At 55.3% G+C, this 15131-nt stretch overlaps 1 protein-coding gene across 4 annotated transcripts in view; it reads right to left on the reverse strand.

Moving 5' to 3' along the window:
* Positions 1-3071: 3071 nt before the first annotated feature.
* The window catches only part of TBC1D9B (TBC1 domain family member 9B), a 45886-nt gene continuing 33826 nt past the window's right edge, over positions 3072-15131 (reverse strand). For 2 of the 4 annotated variants that reach the window (XM_016954453.4, XM_054684854.2), the window contains exons 13-22: positions 13874-14003; positions 13647-13745; positions 12457-12525; positions 11257-11497; positions 10769-10834; positions 8780-8851; positions 8447-8497; positions 6838-6888; positions 6254-6360; positions 3072-5128 (exon numbers count right to left, since the gene is read on the reverse strand). In XM_016954453.4, coding sequence (XP_016809942.4) covers positions 4448-5128; positions 6254-6360; positions 6838-6888; positions 8447-8497; positions 8780-8851; positions 10769-10834; positions 11257-11497; positions 12457-12525; positions 13647-13745; positions 13874-14003 — 1567 coding nt within the window. In that variant the 3' untranslated portion in view covers positions 3072-4447. The remainder of the gene's footprint in view (positions 5129-6253; positions 6361-6837; positions 6889-8446; positions 8498-8779; positions 8852-10768; positions 10835-11256; positions 11498-12456; positions 12526-13646; positions 13746-13873; positions 14004-15131) is intronic. The other 2 variants (XM_016954454.4, XM_054684855.2) reach the window with 1 other exon arrangement.

Genomic DNA, 15131 nt, shown 5'->3' on the forward strand with positions numbered 1-15131 from the left:
GCCCCTCCGACCTCGGAAGGAGTCCTGGGTGCGGGATTCCTGGTGGCCGACTCGTCGTCTGACCAGGGCCGTGCCCTCATCTTCCTAAGGCAGCGGTTCCGGCCCTGGGGAGACTGGAATTGAGACGGCAGGGCCTCCGCTGACCAGTCCTTGGACACAACGCGGAGCGGGGCTGAGGGGCCGCCCTGCCAGGCCTGCGCTGCCGTGCTTTTAGGCAGCAGCGAACAGTTAGCCTTTGAACCGGAGCCCGGGGTGGAATACGGGGAGACGGAGGGGCTCACCACACCCACGCTTCCCGGAGAGGGCGGCGGAGGCGCGCGGCCGCCGAGCGCGAAGCCGGTCCCCCTGCAGCCCCGGGAGCGTCCCAGGCCCACCCTACGGAGGGTGGAGGCGGCCCCGCAGCCCGACGCTCACGCCGCAACCCTGCGTGGCTTAGGGTTGTAACCTCGTTGGAAAATAAAATACAAAAAATATTAAAATTACCTCCCACCGTACAACCCTCGGTGTCTAGGGTTGTAATTTTAATTTTTTTTCCAACTTTTACACAGTGACTATCACAAAAAAAGCGAGGTGTTTTTTTTTTGTTTTTTGTTTTTGGAGACAGAGTCTCGCTGTGTCGCCCAGGCTGGAGTGCAGTGGCGTGATTCTCCTGCCTCAGCCTCTCCAGTAGCTGGGATTACGGATGCCCGCCACCACGCCCAGCTAATTTTTGTATTTTTAGTAGAGACGGTGTTTCTCCATGTTGGCCAGGCTGGTCTCGAACTCCTGACCTCAGGTGATCTACCCGCCTCGGCTTCCCAAAGTACTGGGATTACAGACGTGAGCCACTGCACCCGGCCGACACTCGCTTTTAACAGCAGAAACCATCCCGTTGAAGAAAACACCCAATCCTGACAAGGGTGCAGGGAGGGCTACCCCTCTGACAGGGTGCTGGGAGAACGGTCAAATGCAAAACCGTGGAAAGCAACCTGGCAATACTGCTACCCCAAGAAAGGAATCCCTTCACCTAGGTGATTTATTATTCATTCCCTAGTGTTCCCTGAAGAATACTAGGAAGAAATGGAAATCAGTGTTCTGAAGAACGGCACGGACTCTTAGGCAGTTCCATCAGCAAGAACCTGAGTTTGAAGTGACAACGTGCTGTGGAGAGGCAAGGTTACAGAATTACAGTACATCGTTTGACTTCTGCGACACCGGCATTATTTTCTGGAGTGTGTGTGTGTGTGTGTGTGTGGCTAAGGTCGTAGGTAATGATAATTTTTAATTTTTTCCAACTTTTGTACAGTAAGTAGTTAGAAAAAAAAATTGAGAGACAATATGCCAATAGACAATGGTCAGATAACGAATGACAATAAACTGACTGCAGCCTCTGCAGTAACCGGGCAGTCGGCTGCTTGGGAAGGACGTGGTCAGGACTGCTTGCTCCCCTATTTTTTGTACCACCCTCCCCATGTCAGAACCAACCCAAGAAAGCGCTCCCCAAACCAGTCACAGAAAACATCCTGCTTCTTGTTAGCTCACCTCCAGTTTCCAACAGCCTGCAGTCAGAACCACCTGGAGCCTTCCCCGTTTTCCACCCCCTGGGTCCTTGCGCCTACCCACACCGGTGATGTTGCTGACTCCCTTGCTGTAGCAAGCTCTGAATACTGTTTCTCATTTGAGTGGTTTTCCTTCATTTCTACGTTTGAGCTACTGTGGCTGAGAACAGAAAGCATCTGCAAAAAATGTTTTATGCTTAATGAAAAGAGTAGAATAAAAATTTCATATATGACATCAGTTAAACTCTGAAAAAAAATACAGAATAAACACCAAAATACTGAGTAATCTGTAGCACTAGGAAAAATTGTTTTTCTACTTTTCTGTATATTTTTCTCCTTTTGGCAATGAACCTGTAATCCTTTAAAAATTCATGTATATAGTTTTTTTTCTTGGAAATTATAAGAATGATTTGATGAGTGGTTTGATGCAACTTATATTACTTGGTAAGCAGTTTTAAAATATTCATGTTTACTTATAAAATTTAAATTTTTTATTTGTATTATCTATATATTATTTAATGTTACTGTTCTGGTTGTTAAACATTTTCAGTTATCTTCCCAGGTTGAATGATTTATGGATTAAAGTACTGTTGTACATTTTCGTACATTGTATCACGTGAATAGGCCAGATTCCTCTTTCCTATTCTTTGGTTTAATTTCTTTGGTGTATTCACAAGCTTATACTTCCACATATTAAAAACATTTATCTTACCTCTGTAAAGACAAAAAATGGGGAAAAAAAAGCCATTTATCCAAATTCCAAGTTATTCAAATCTAACTGAATATAATCAGTGTAAGACTTAAAATTGCCAAATATGTGGGGTTATTATATCTTAATTATATTAAGGCCAACAACGGTCTTTTTGGTATAAATCATTTGAAATTATTTTATGGTAGTTTGTGTAAATACTAGAAAGGAAATTGAAGCCAGGCATGCTGGTTCATGCCTGTAGTCCCAGCTACTAGGGAGGCTGGGGCAGGAGGATTACTTCAGGCCAAGAGTTTGAGGCTGCCGTGAGCTATGGTCATGCCACAGCACTCCAGTCTGTCTCTAAAACAAACAAACAAGCAGACCGGGCATGGTGGCTCACGCCTGTAATCCCAGCACGTTGGGAGGCCAAGGCGGGTGGATCACGAGGTCAGGAGTTTGAGACCAGCCTGGACAATATGGTGAAACCCCATCTCTAGTAAAAATAGAAAAATTAGCTGGGCGTGGTGGCGCACGCCTGTAGTCCCAGCTGCTTGGGAGGCTGAGGCAGAAGAATTGCTTGAACCCAGGAGGCAGAGGTTGCAGTGAGCTGAGATCACGCCACTGCACTCCATGCTGGGCAACAGAGCAAGACTTGGTCTCAAAAACAAACAAACAAACAAAGCTACTTAATTAAAACAAAAACAGCAGCCACAGAGATATACAATAGTACCTCTGAGTTTCACCTTCTGCAGCTTTAGTTACCCAGAGTCAACAGCCACCTGGAAAAGAGATGAGTACAGTACAAGAAGATATTGTGAGACAGACCACATTTACAACTTTCATTACAGTATAACCGTTACATTTTATTATTAGTTATTGTTGTCAATCTCTTAAGGTGCCTAATTCATAAACTTAATCACAGGTATGTATGCATAGGAAAAAACAGTATGTATAAGGTTTGTTATTATCTGTGGTTTTAGACATCCGCTGGGGGTCTGGTTTTAGATATCCACTGTATCCCCTGTGGATAAGGGGGTAACTGCTGTATCTTTTAGTAGAAGCAAGAGCAGCCCCATGTGGGGGCTAACACTGGACACTGGTCAGTTTCAGCTCCTCATGCAAAGTGAGGGTATCCTTGTGGCTCAGCCCTGGGGCCCCCTGCGGTCACCTTTGGCTCCACAGTCTGGTTCTTGAACCCAAGGGCAGACAGCTTGCTACAGCCCAGGCCTGAGGATGCACTTCCTTCACCAGGACCCACAACCCCTGCCCATGAAGACCTGTGGAGCTCAGGGCATCCCCTGATGCAGGTTGGTCAGGACCTGCTCAGCTTGCACCAGCAGGTTCTGCGTCTCCATCTGACCTGGCAGGCCTTTCACTCTTCCACCCACTGTGGAGGACTAAGTGTCTTGAACTTCCAGAACACAGCCAGGGCCCCATACTTGGCCTGGGGAGAAGTTGGGAGGCCTAAGCAGTGGTTGGGGGCCACAGCAAGGCATTGCACACAGTGGGTTTTATTTCTTTCAGGGATTTATTAAGGCATTGAGCACAGTGTAATTTCTAGCCAAGTGAAATGAATCCAAGGAAATATATCAGGACCTGAGGGATGTGTTTTTAAAGTTACTGGAAAGGATGATGAGCTGAGAGCACGTGTATAGCCACGCCTGTGCGCAGCGCCCACTCTGTGCAATAAACATGTTCTGCCCATGTTCCTCAGTCAGGAGGTTCAGGCTCCCGGAGAGCACCTGAGGGTTCCATCACTTTGGTGCCCAACAAGCACATGCCCCCCAACCTGGTGCCAAGAGGCAGGAATGACCCCCATACCACATAGCTGCAGGAAAGCATCCACGGATGGAGGGACTCGGCTGGCCTGGCCGCAGTGTGGGGCACAGAGGTATGAGGTAAGCAAGGGCAGATCTGAGAGCCTCTAATGCTAGGCAGGTGCAGCTGGTGCGAGGCGGGCTCCCACCAGGTGTAAGGAAGGTGGGAGCCACAGCCTCTTCCTGGGCCCAGAAGCAGCCGGCGCCAGGAGATGCAGGCCCAGGGAATCTGTCTAAGGCAGCTGGGTCTGCACCAGCCTTCTTTCCACTCACAACTCACTGCTCCTGGGAGAGCATGAGGGGGACACCTTTAAAGAGAAACTGATAAGGGAGGAAAGGCAGGAGGAGATGAGGCCAGCCCCACTGATGACACCTCGGGCCAGGCCTCACAGCTGCAGGCATCAGCCGGAAACTCCAGGCTGCTCATGGTCACTGGCGGTGCTGAACTGTCTCTCCACTTTCTTTTGGTCCTTGATCTTGAGTCCAATGTCCACTCTCTTCTCAAAGAAGTTCACCAGCACGGACTCCGTCAGGATGGAGGCCAGGATCTGCTCAAAGGAGATGCACCAGTCGGTGTCGACGGTGCCGCCGATGCGCGCTGTGGGGCTGCAGGCCTCCCCGCCCACCAGCACCGTGTCGTCTGCAAGGTCTTCACATTGCAGGGAGCCCGTGCTGACCACCGAGTATGAGGACATGGACATGTCGTCTTTGGTTTCATCGTCAGACAGCAGCTGGGAGGGTGAGCCCTGTCCCTCGCCGCTGCCCCCCTCCACCACCACCTGGCTCTCCTGTGGGGCTTTTCCGAGGTGTGCGTCTCCGCCTGCTTTGGCTTGGGGGTCTCCTGCAGCTGGGGGCTGAAGCTCCCTGGCTGTGTCCTGATGCAGTTCGGGTGCTGGTGGCTCGTCCTCCTCAGTGGCACAGTCCCTGGGCTTCCTGCCTGTGTGGGCTGAGAACTTCTTCCCCACCTCTCCGATGCGGAGCAGGAGGCTGGCCACGGTGGCGATGGCGTGGTACAGGTCCTGCTCCATGGGGTCTTCACTGAACATGTTGTAAAGCGTCTTGCACAGCTCAATGAACTGCTCCTTTTAGGGAGAAAAACAGAAGAACAGGGAGATGGTAAAAGACCAGTCAGACGGGGTCCATATTAGCCAAACTGATGACAAGCGCCAGCCTAAGGATGTTGGCTGCCGTCTTGCTAATCATCTCCATGAGCCTCATCAGTCCCATCTCACAGATCAGGACACAGGCTCAGAGAGGCCACACAGCTCTTCAAAAGGCTTTCCCCTCCAGCTGCCTTTCTCTTGGCACACAGAGCGTGCTGGTCTGACCTGGGGCCTCCCTGTTTCTAGGTCCATTCTGTTGGCACAGGGAGATGGATTTCTACCACGACTCTAAATCCAGTCAGTACAAGGACTTCGTTGTGTTTTAGAATCACCTTTGGTTTTAATCAGAAGCAGCCTCAACTCAGCCCTTGAATGAAGCTCTTTAGAAGGTGATGGTGAGGAAAGTACAGCCTGGGTCAGCTGGGGAGGGGGATCCTGGGGAGGGGGGTGCTGGGGAGGGTGGGTGCTAGGTCCTGAAGCCACACGTCTAGGCCCCCTGGCCCAAGAATGGGAAGAATCCTCATCGCACGTGGTGCCCACCCTCCAGGCCTGCTGGGGGAGTGGTCAGATTGCAGGGTCCCCTACTGGGCACAGCTAGGCCGTGGGTCTGGCCCGAGGGCCATGGTCAGGCTGGTGCTCCAGACTTGCCTTTGGCTCAATGCTTGCAGTTTGGAGCTGGGGTCTCCCATTTTCTGGCTTTGAGACCCTTGGCAAGACACCATGCTTCTGATCTGCGAGACCAGTGAATGAAGAGCGGGTGTGGAGGGTGCATGTGAGCCTGCGTGTGCAGAGCCCTGGGCAGGGCTGAGAGGGTGCAGGGTGTGGAACGCATATCTTGTCAAAGGTAGCCTACAAGCCTCCGGCTCCTGGTTCACAGACACTCACTCAATCTGGAAACATGCCCCTGTACAAGGCCCTGGAGCAACTGGCCTCTTATCTTTCTGGAATCATCGCTGACTGGCAACCAGGACTAACGGGCTCTAGAGGCAGGGAGGAGCCTTCCCACCCACCAGGAGATGCTGCAGTGCAGGTGCGGTGATGTTAGGGCCCAGTCTTGGTCAGAACTCTCCAGAAATGTCTACTTTGGGCTCCAGTGGAGCCTACCTGGTTCATCTTGGGAAGATCCTTAATCGTCTCCTTCTGAGCCTCTTTCTCCTTGGCCCACATTCGAAGGTAGTGCCGATAGTCCGGAGAGCTGGTCCCCTTCTCCTCTGCAGGTTAGCAGGAAAGAGATTAATCTTTGTCATGTGAGAGGGCTGTGGGCTGACAGCAGGGAGAGGAAGAGTTGGGTGTTTTCTGGCATGGAGTTACCGGGGCCCTATCATAAAACACCCTGGCGTTTGGGAAGGTGGTCATGGGGAAAAAACCCAGAACCGCCACAGGTTTTCCCTAAATTGCTGCAGTGGTTGGACCTAAGCTGATGACAATGATCCACAATGTCTTCTCTCAGATGAGGAGTCACAGGGCAGCTGGAGAGAAGCTGGCAAAAGAGGGCTGGCTGGGTGCCCGTGGGGCTGGTGGAGAGCGTGGAGCCTCCTGTGCATCCCGAGGCCTGCTCCCTGATCGGGGGACGCATCCGCCATCTCCCGGGATAGGGGGCTCCCTGGCAGTGACTGGGGAAAAGACCAGCAAGCAAGGGTGCCTTGACGCTGGGGTCTCTAAGAACAGCGGCAGAGAATGGCCTGTACCTCCTCTCTCCTCACTTCCACTTCCTTCTTGCTCTTCCTGTGGTAGTGCTTCTGGACAAACGCAAAAATAAAAAGAACATGAATAACATTCTGCTGTTGGGACTGCAAGCTCCTGGGGTCCTTGAGAGATGTAGTCTGTGTTTCTGTACAGCCAGCCCCAGGCCAGGCCCTGGGGAGCAGGTCTCCCATGCCACGCCTCCTGCCTGGCCCGCCCAGCCCCGCCCTATGGCACCAGAGCAAAAGGGCCTGAGCATTCCCTCACTTGGTCAGGTTAAAATAAAAGCCGCCAAACCCTCAATTCCTTTTTTCAAATGAATACAAGTCTCAACATGCTGGTTTTGACGTGAACAATGATGCGGGCTATAGACCAGTCTGAGGACTAACGAATTCTATAGTTCCTGCTAGAACTCTGGGGAATGTTCCTGCTAGAACTCAGGGGAACCCTAATGACCCCTTCCACCCGCGCCTGCTGTGCCTGTTACTGAGGGGTTGTCTGTGCACAGCTCCTGTGCTTGGCGCAGCATTTCGGGGAGGACATTTGCCGGAGCTGGCGCGCACTATACTCCCTGCGTGGGAACATGCACCTGGGGAGAGAAGCAGCCGACCAGCTCTCCTGGAGCTGTTCCCCAAAGGCAGTGTGGCTGGTGGGGGCACCTCAGGCAGGTTGGCAGCACCCCAGTTCTGAGCTGCTCTCGCTGGCTGTCTGGTGGCAGTGAAGGGCACACCTCTCTGGGCTCAGGCAACTCACCCTGGAATGGAGGCCCTGCTTCCTGGGGGCCACATGTGGTCTGAGGCCAGGGCTCTGCACCAACATGCCGCTCCCAGAAGCATGCGGGACAAGCCTAGAGTGGCCTGCTGGTTCCATGTACAACAGAAGGTGTACCTGCTTCTGTAGTTTCTGTCCTTGAAATCAAGGTCCTCAAGCTCAAGTCAGCCTCTGCCACTGTCACCAGGACTGCCATGGGCATCTTGGTACGCACTATTTTTGGTTCTCTTTTGAGTTGGTTCCTTGGTGTGCATTATCCCCCACGTGAAACCACCAGGTGGCATTATGGTCGGTTTTGCAATTGTGCTGCATGTCACCAGCTCGACTGCCAAAGCCCAGGGCCTAGCATGCTCCCATCACCTGGGATCAGATGCTCCCAACAGGCTTTAAACTTAGCACAGGGATGAGTTCTAACAGGCACTCAACATGCGTGTTTTTCCTTAACAAAAAAAGTGACGTGGAACATGAAGATTTTTCCTAGGAAAGCATCCACTATTCTTTCCAGCCCCCACTCAGCCACACTGTGTCTTTCACAAGCTCCAATGACAGCATTTTGTATTTGTTTCCTACTCACAGGAAGACAGAATGTCTCTAACATGTGGCTGTGGAGGCCTTGCCCTGGGCCTGCTTGGCGCCTAGTGTGGGGGCCTTATTTACCGCCCACCTACAGCAGACACGGAGGCAGTGCAGAGGAGTGGCTTGCTTCTGGGTCCTTCTCAGAACTTATGCCCCAGAGGATGAAGTCCCAGAGAGGTCCCTGGGACAAAGAGCTTCCAGGCTTCCTGATAGTACAGGAAGAGTGTTAGGAGGTACAGGGGGCGCCCCTGCCTTCCAGGGACTGACCTTGAGCCTCCCAGGGCAGGAAAAGATCCAGATCTGAGGCCAGAGGAGATGCTGGAAGGGACAGCAGAGGAGAGGCAGAGGGGCAGAGTGGGGAGGAGCCAAGGTCCAGGAAGACAGAGACACAAGAGAAACAGGAGTGAGGACATCCACAGGGGGCGGCCCCAGCCCCCGCCAGCATGGCAGGGCCCAGCCCGTGGTCCCCTGGGGAGAACCCCATGCGGCCTGCTCCCTGAGCCCAGGTGGGACTGCTGGCCACTGCCCGAGCCCCACAGGAAGGCGGCGGTGGCTGCAGAGTGCTGGCTGGGCATGTCGGGTGTTCCAGTGGCCGCTCACCTTCTGAGGAGCTGTCCTCTGTGAAATAATGGGCCGCCTCCAGGGCTGACTCGGCTTCCTCTGGGCTCAGAGCTGTGCTTGGAGAGAAGGCAGAGTGAGGGCAGGAGGAAACAAGGACACCCTCTCAGAGTAAGTTCCCTCCAGCCCTGGGCAGAGCCTTGCTTTCCCTGCCCACGAGCCTGGCCAGTCCCAGCACCTGCCCATGACAGTGCCCAGTAATAGTTTTGATGGTGATGATTGGTTCTGGTTATTTGTTACTTTCCTCAGCTTTTTTTTTTTTTAATGGACTCTCACTTTATCACCCATGCTGCAGTGCAGTCACATGATCTCGGCTCACTGCAAGCTCCGCCTACCGGGCTACAGTGATTCTCCTGCCTCAGCCTCCCAAAGTGCTGAGATTACAGGCGTGAGCCACCGCACCCAGCCTGGAGTTTTGCTCTTGTTGCCCAGGCTGGAGTTCAATGGCACGATCTCGGCTCACTGCAACCTCCACCTACCGGGTTCAAGTGATTCTCCCGCCTCAGCCTCCCAAGTAGCTGGGACTACAAGCACACACCACCACGCCCAGCTAATTTTTGTATTTTTAGTAGAGACAGGTTTCGTCATGTTGGCCAGGCTGGTCTCCAACTCCTGACCTCAAGTGATCCACCCGCCTGGGCCTCCTACTGCATCCAGCCGCTTTCCTGACTTTGACATTGTGTTTGAAAAGGAAATACATGTCCCAGGTAAAAATCCAATCAACACAATTAGGAGTCCAGTGAATGGCAGCTGCCCGCCTGCCCCAGTGACCATCTGGCCAGTGGGCCCTTTGGGGGCGTTTCATGCTCCTATGGGCGCACAGGAACCAGCCACGCACAGGCAACTTGCTGCTCTCCCTTTGGGTAGCTCAGAGGTCGGGCCGCGTTGTGCGTGCTGGCCGGCCTCATTCAGTGCAGTCTTTGCTGGAGGTCACCAAGCAGTACCCAGGGTTGCGGATCGCATGGTCCTGGGTGAGTGTAGCAGGGCATGGGCCACAGCCCACCAGAGCCCAAGTGTTCTCTGTGTCTGGACAGGACAGGGCAGGGCAGGCTGAGGAGGCTCAGGAGTCTCAGGGTAGCCCTGCATGCTCTCAACCCTGGGACCAGGCCCAGTGGGGTCTGTCCTACCACGGCCTCTCTGGTGAGCCAGCCACAAACGAGAACAGCTGTGTCAAGAGCCTTCAGCTCTGGAGGCACAGAGCAATGGCCTGCCAGCTTTAAAAACCACAGGTCTGGGCCCCATCACAGGCAATCAAGTGAGAATCTCCTCGGGTGAAGCTCAGCCCCAGTATTCTAAACATCCCCGGGGTCGGTTCTGAGGGCAGCTGCTAACCTCAGATGGCAAAGCGACAGCAGGGACCTGGGGCAGGTCCAGCCACAGCAGAGTGCCTGGCCCAGGATTTCCACCTGCCTGCACCTTTGTTTCCTTCTGTGATGAGGGAGATGACCCCTCCTTGGAGCACTGTCCATGCAGCCACTCCTGCTGAGCCCTCCCCCCTGCACAGACAGCCTGTCGCCAGTGCAGCCCCACTAGGCTACAGCACCGAGAGGCCAGAGAGAAGTGGCCCCTCCTCATGGCCATGTGACAGGATTCTCTAGCTGAAACTCTGGGAATAAACCCTTATGAAGCTTGACAGATAAATGCAGCAGTTTCGGTTCCAGCCCTGAAGCTCCACTCATGGCCCTCCTAGTGGGTTTTGGGTCCAGCTGCCTCCTCGGTGGGAGTTCTGTACCCAGCAGTGCCCGGTCACCCATGGGATTCTCCTCCACGTCCCTTCCCAGGCCAAGGCCCTGCTCTCAGACCTCTGTGAAGTGCTCAAGCTCCCGCTCCCTCTCCTCCAATGTGAACCTCCAGCCTGCGACGCTGCTGTGCCCCCTCGAGGCCCCACAGTCTCACAGAGGCCTGTCCTCTGCGGCTGAACTTCTGGACAAGTGGGAGACCCTGGCTGGGGAGTGGGCAGGAGGCTCTCACCTGGGGGAAGGTGTAGCTTGTAGAGCACCTTGAGCTTCTCTGTCAGGTCCCCGTGGTACATCCCGCCTGTGGAGAAGGCCAGGGAGGGGGCTGGGTCTGGCAAGATGGCTGCAGAGCCCCTTCCAGGGGGTCCGAGTAGGACCCTCTTCACAGCCTGTGCTGCCCAACTCCCTCCTGGAGAGGTCACAGGGTGAGTCCCAGATCTCCTGTCTCCCTGGCGTCCTGCTGGGAAGGCTCAGCCCTTCCCTGGGGCTGGCAGACCAGCTTCTAGCAGCCCCAGACTGCATGAGGGAGGGGAGCGGGTAAGGCTCCTGCTGGACCCCATCTCGGCTCCCGTGGGTAAAGTGTTCTTCCCGTATCTAGGGCCAGGGGCTCAAGCTGCCCCCTACTTGCTGCAGGGGGAACAGACAGGAGATGCTGGCATTTGGAGGCTTCCTGGGAAAGGGTGAGGGAGGGTCAAGCCCCTGGTAGGCCCTGCAGGCACTCACTCATCCCCGTCACGAACTCCTTGAAGTTGATCAGCGAGTCCTTGTTTTCGCCCAGGAGCCTGAACATGCGCCCTGCCAGCAGAGGTGTGTGGGAGCCGCAGGCCCAGGGTGTCAGGCTGGCAAAGAGTTCCCGGAACTGGCTGGCATCAATCCGGTACTGCTCCAGGTAGGGCAGGCTGGGGTCCCGACGGCCAGCCATTGTGCGGCTGCACCCCCAGTACTGGCTAGCCAGGTGCTTGGCCTGTGGGACACGGTCTGGTGAGACGGTCCAGCCGCTAAGCCTGTGGGTCGAGGGGACCCCTAGGCTGGTGGTGTGTCCACCCTCCCCCTCTGTCCAAGCCTGCGGAGCCCTGGGGAGGTAAGCACTGGCCAGACACTGCAGCACCTCCCGAAAGCTCTCAGGTTATCATCAGCCCCTTGTTAACAGATGGGGAGAGGGTTGGCTGAGAGACAGAGTCCTTGGCAGCCTGCAGGGGGCAGAGCTGGTCTGCTGGCCCCAGAGAAGGGCTGAGCCTTCCTGGCAGGGCTCCAGGGAAACAAGAGGCCTGAGGCTTGCTCTCGCTCCTATGACCTCTCTAGGAGGCAGGCAGAGCTGGCTCAACTGTTGTGACGCTAGGGCCACAGCGCAGCAGCCACCTTGAGCACGGAACCTGAGGCAGCTGGAGAGGTGGACGGGAACTGGCAACAACAACAGAAAGGCAGATTCCAACCATTAAGGCTGGGTCTTTTGCTAAAAGCACAAGGGAAAGAAAAATTCTCTTTGCACTGGGATTACTGAGAAGAGAGTATGACCCTGGAGCTGTGATGTCAGTCCTGGCACGGTGTAGGAAGAGCAGTGCAGAGGACATCAGAGGTGGGGAAGCCTGATGGCACATTTCAGCACCTGGATCCAGCCATGCCTGAAGCTGTGCATTGCTAGACTTTTCAGTTACAGGGGCAATGTATTCCCTCTTCTGTGTAAGATGACTTGAATGGATTTGCTGCCATTTAAGAGGTCCTGCCTAAACTCCAAGAGGGGTTCGATTCTACCACAGGAGGTTCATGGCAACTGCATCTGAGGATGCACTTAGATCTGTTTCTCTTTTTCTATTCTATTCCCTATTTCTATCTACTTCTAAGAGGATACTCTTAGATCCATTTCTTTTCTGGCAGGAAGCTAGGAAGCTAGGAAGGGGTCCTGCCCTGGCTCTGAGCTGTCACCTTAAACACCATGTAAAGGTCCTCCAGCTCTTCAATGGAGAAACCAATGTCCACAGGTATAGCTCGGACCTAGAAGGAAGGAGAAACAGGGTATATAGCTGGATCACAAGCTCCTGGCACAGAAGTACGGCACTCTGTGAGAGCATCCTCGGCAGACAAGGGCAAGGGTGTGAACCGCCCTCTCAGTGGCCCAGCACTCAAGGGCGGACCCTTCAGGAGAGAGCGAGGCCCACAGCCCATCCCTGGCCCCCCACCTACCACTCAGCTCACACTCCGGGCCCCTTCCCAGGATGGGCGTGGGGGAGTCTCTCTCTCACACTCCGGGCCCCTTCCCAGGATGGGCATGGGGGAGCCTCTCTCTCACAGGCCCCTTCCCAGGATGGGCTTGGGGGAGCCTCTCTCTCATACTCCGGGCCCCTTCCCAGGATGGGCTTGGGGGAGCCTCTCTCTCACACTCCGGGCCCCTTCCCAGGATGGGCGTGGGGGTGCCTCTGTCCTCAACGTGCAGCTGAGGTCGCAGGGTGAGGGATACTCATTTGGCTCCCGTCATCTGGATCCCTGCAGAGACCCTAGTGCCAGCTCTGTGGAAGGAGGCCGAGAACCTGCCAGCCAATGCTCCTGTACTTTAATTGGCCGAAGCAGTCAGTCTGTGGTGCTGCGACCCAATGTCCTTACAGTGTCCTACAAGCCTGCAGGAGGGCTGGGAATGTGGAAACAATGGAGGAAGTCCCTGCCTTTGGGGGCAGAGACCACAAACAGGTCTTGCAGCACAGGGTGGCAGGGAGGGCCTGGCCCCTCTAGAGATGAGAACAGCAACTTGTGGCAGACACATGCCATTTGGGGTGTGTGGAGGGTGGCAGCATGTTGCTACCTGGGAGTGGGGCAGGGAACACATGGGAAGCCAGGCTGGGCGGGCTCGGCCCAGAGGGCTGGGCATGTGGCTTTCAGGGTGGGAGCCATCTGAGAAGCTTCCCGGTGACGCATCCACCAGCAGAGAAAAGTGACTGGAACCTCTCCCCACATTCCCACCTACACCCCTGGATCCCGGTCCCATGAATCCTACCATGATGTACATACCAAAGCAGTGTAGGAGACTGGGTGCGGTGGAGCCCTGTACCCACCCTGCTCTGTGGGGAAGGCACTGCTGCCCCCCCAGCCCAGCCCCCGCCCAGCCCTGCTGGCACCCATACCACACTCCTCTTGGCCGTGTCCTCCAAGGACTGGATCACTTTCAGCCTCTGTTTAAACCGCATCTGCTCAATGTCTTCGGCCCTCAGGCTGCTGAATTTCTATAGGGAGAGGTGACTTGGTGAGATCAAGCCAACTGCAGGGCAGAGGGCCACCACCTGCCCATAGCCACCCCAACCCACACGCCAGATGGAGCGGCCTGGCCAAAATGGCCCCACTGGGTGCTGACCTCATAGGACACTTTCAGGAGCTCAAAGATGTCCACCTCTGCAGGGGGGTCATCGCCGCTGCTCAGCAAGGCACGGAGGTGCGGGATAGGAGGAGAGACACTCTGCTTGTTGACCACATTATCCAGGTATCTACAAAGGACAGAGGACAACAGTCCAGACCACGCCCAGGCAGAGGGAGCCTCCTTCCCACAGCTCGGTGATGCGGAGGGACCCAATCTTTACGCAGACTCCTAACAAGGAGTGTGCAGAGGACTGGGCACCCTGCAGGAGGGCAGAGGTGTGCCCTGGCAGCGCCCCCAGCAAGTTGGGGAGCCCTCTACAGGGCAGTGCCCCCGACAAGGCCTGAGCACTAACCCTGAGGACGCTGGGCTGTTTTCTTAGTCAGTGGGGGGTCCCTTGGGCAGGAACGCCTTATAACCCCAGACCCTACCCAGTTGGAAGGATGACGAGCTTCCTCCCTTTGGCGGGGCCCTGGGGAGGTGGGACCTTCTCGCCCTGGCCAAGAAGATTCAGGGATCAAAGGTTGAGTCGCAGGAGAAAGTCAGGTGTGGGGAGGCCTGCTGCAGCCCAGGGAATCAGCTTCTCTAGGGACACAGTCCTGGGGATGGAGCCCTACCTCCGTCAGCTGACCTAGCCCCGCCAGAGTTCATGGCCTCTCTGGGTCCCTGGGCTGAGCCTGACACTCAGGTGGGAGGAGGTAGCTGACTCCCCATGCCCATAGCCCTGGTCATATCCCCAGTCAGACCCCTGCTCTGGAGGAGGCCCTATCCGCCTGTTGTAGGAAGTGGCAGGAAAACCAGCCACAGACTCCGGCCACAGGCTGAGTATCTTAACATCAGTGTGGACCAAAAGCTACTTAGGCCCACAGTAGGGAGGTGACAACCCTGCTGGATCTAGAGAGTCCCAGGCAGCACCTGGCCTGGCCATGGGCAAGTGGCAGAGTCCCAGGCTGTTCCTGGGGGCTGGGGGCATTCCAGTCTGGACAAATACGCTATGTAGGAGGGTGGGACTGCACAGAGCTCAGGGCAGGGCAGAGTGTAGCCAGGAGGGGCCGGGGCTTGAAGGCCAGGCTGGAGGCTCAGACAGTGCCTTTGTACAGAGGACCCAGGGAAGGGGCAGGGCCAGGTCTGATCAGAGTCCTGGGATGCAGGCAGGTCAAAGACTGAGAGGGGAACCCCAGGGAAAGGGCATGGTGGGCCTGGGCTGAGGCAGCAGGCTGAAGGGAAGGGGCTGGATCCCAGACAGAATCTGCAAGAG

The sequence above is a fragment of the Pan troglodytes genome, chromosome 4, assembly GCF_028858775.2.
Source record: "Pan troglodytes isolate AG18354 chromosome 4, NHGRI_mPanTro3-v2.0_pri, whole genome shotgun sequence".
Taxonomy (NCBI): domain Eukaryota; kingdom Metazoa; phylum Chordata; class Mammalia; order Primates; family Hominidae; genus Pan; species Pan troglodytes.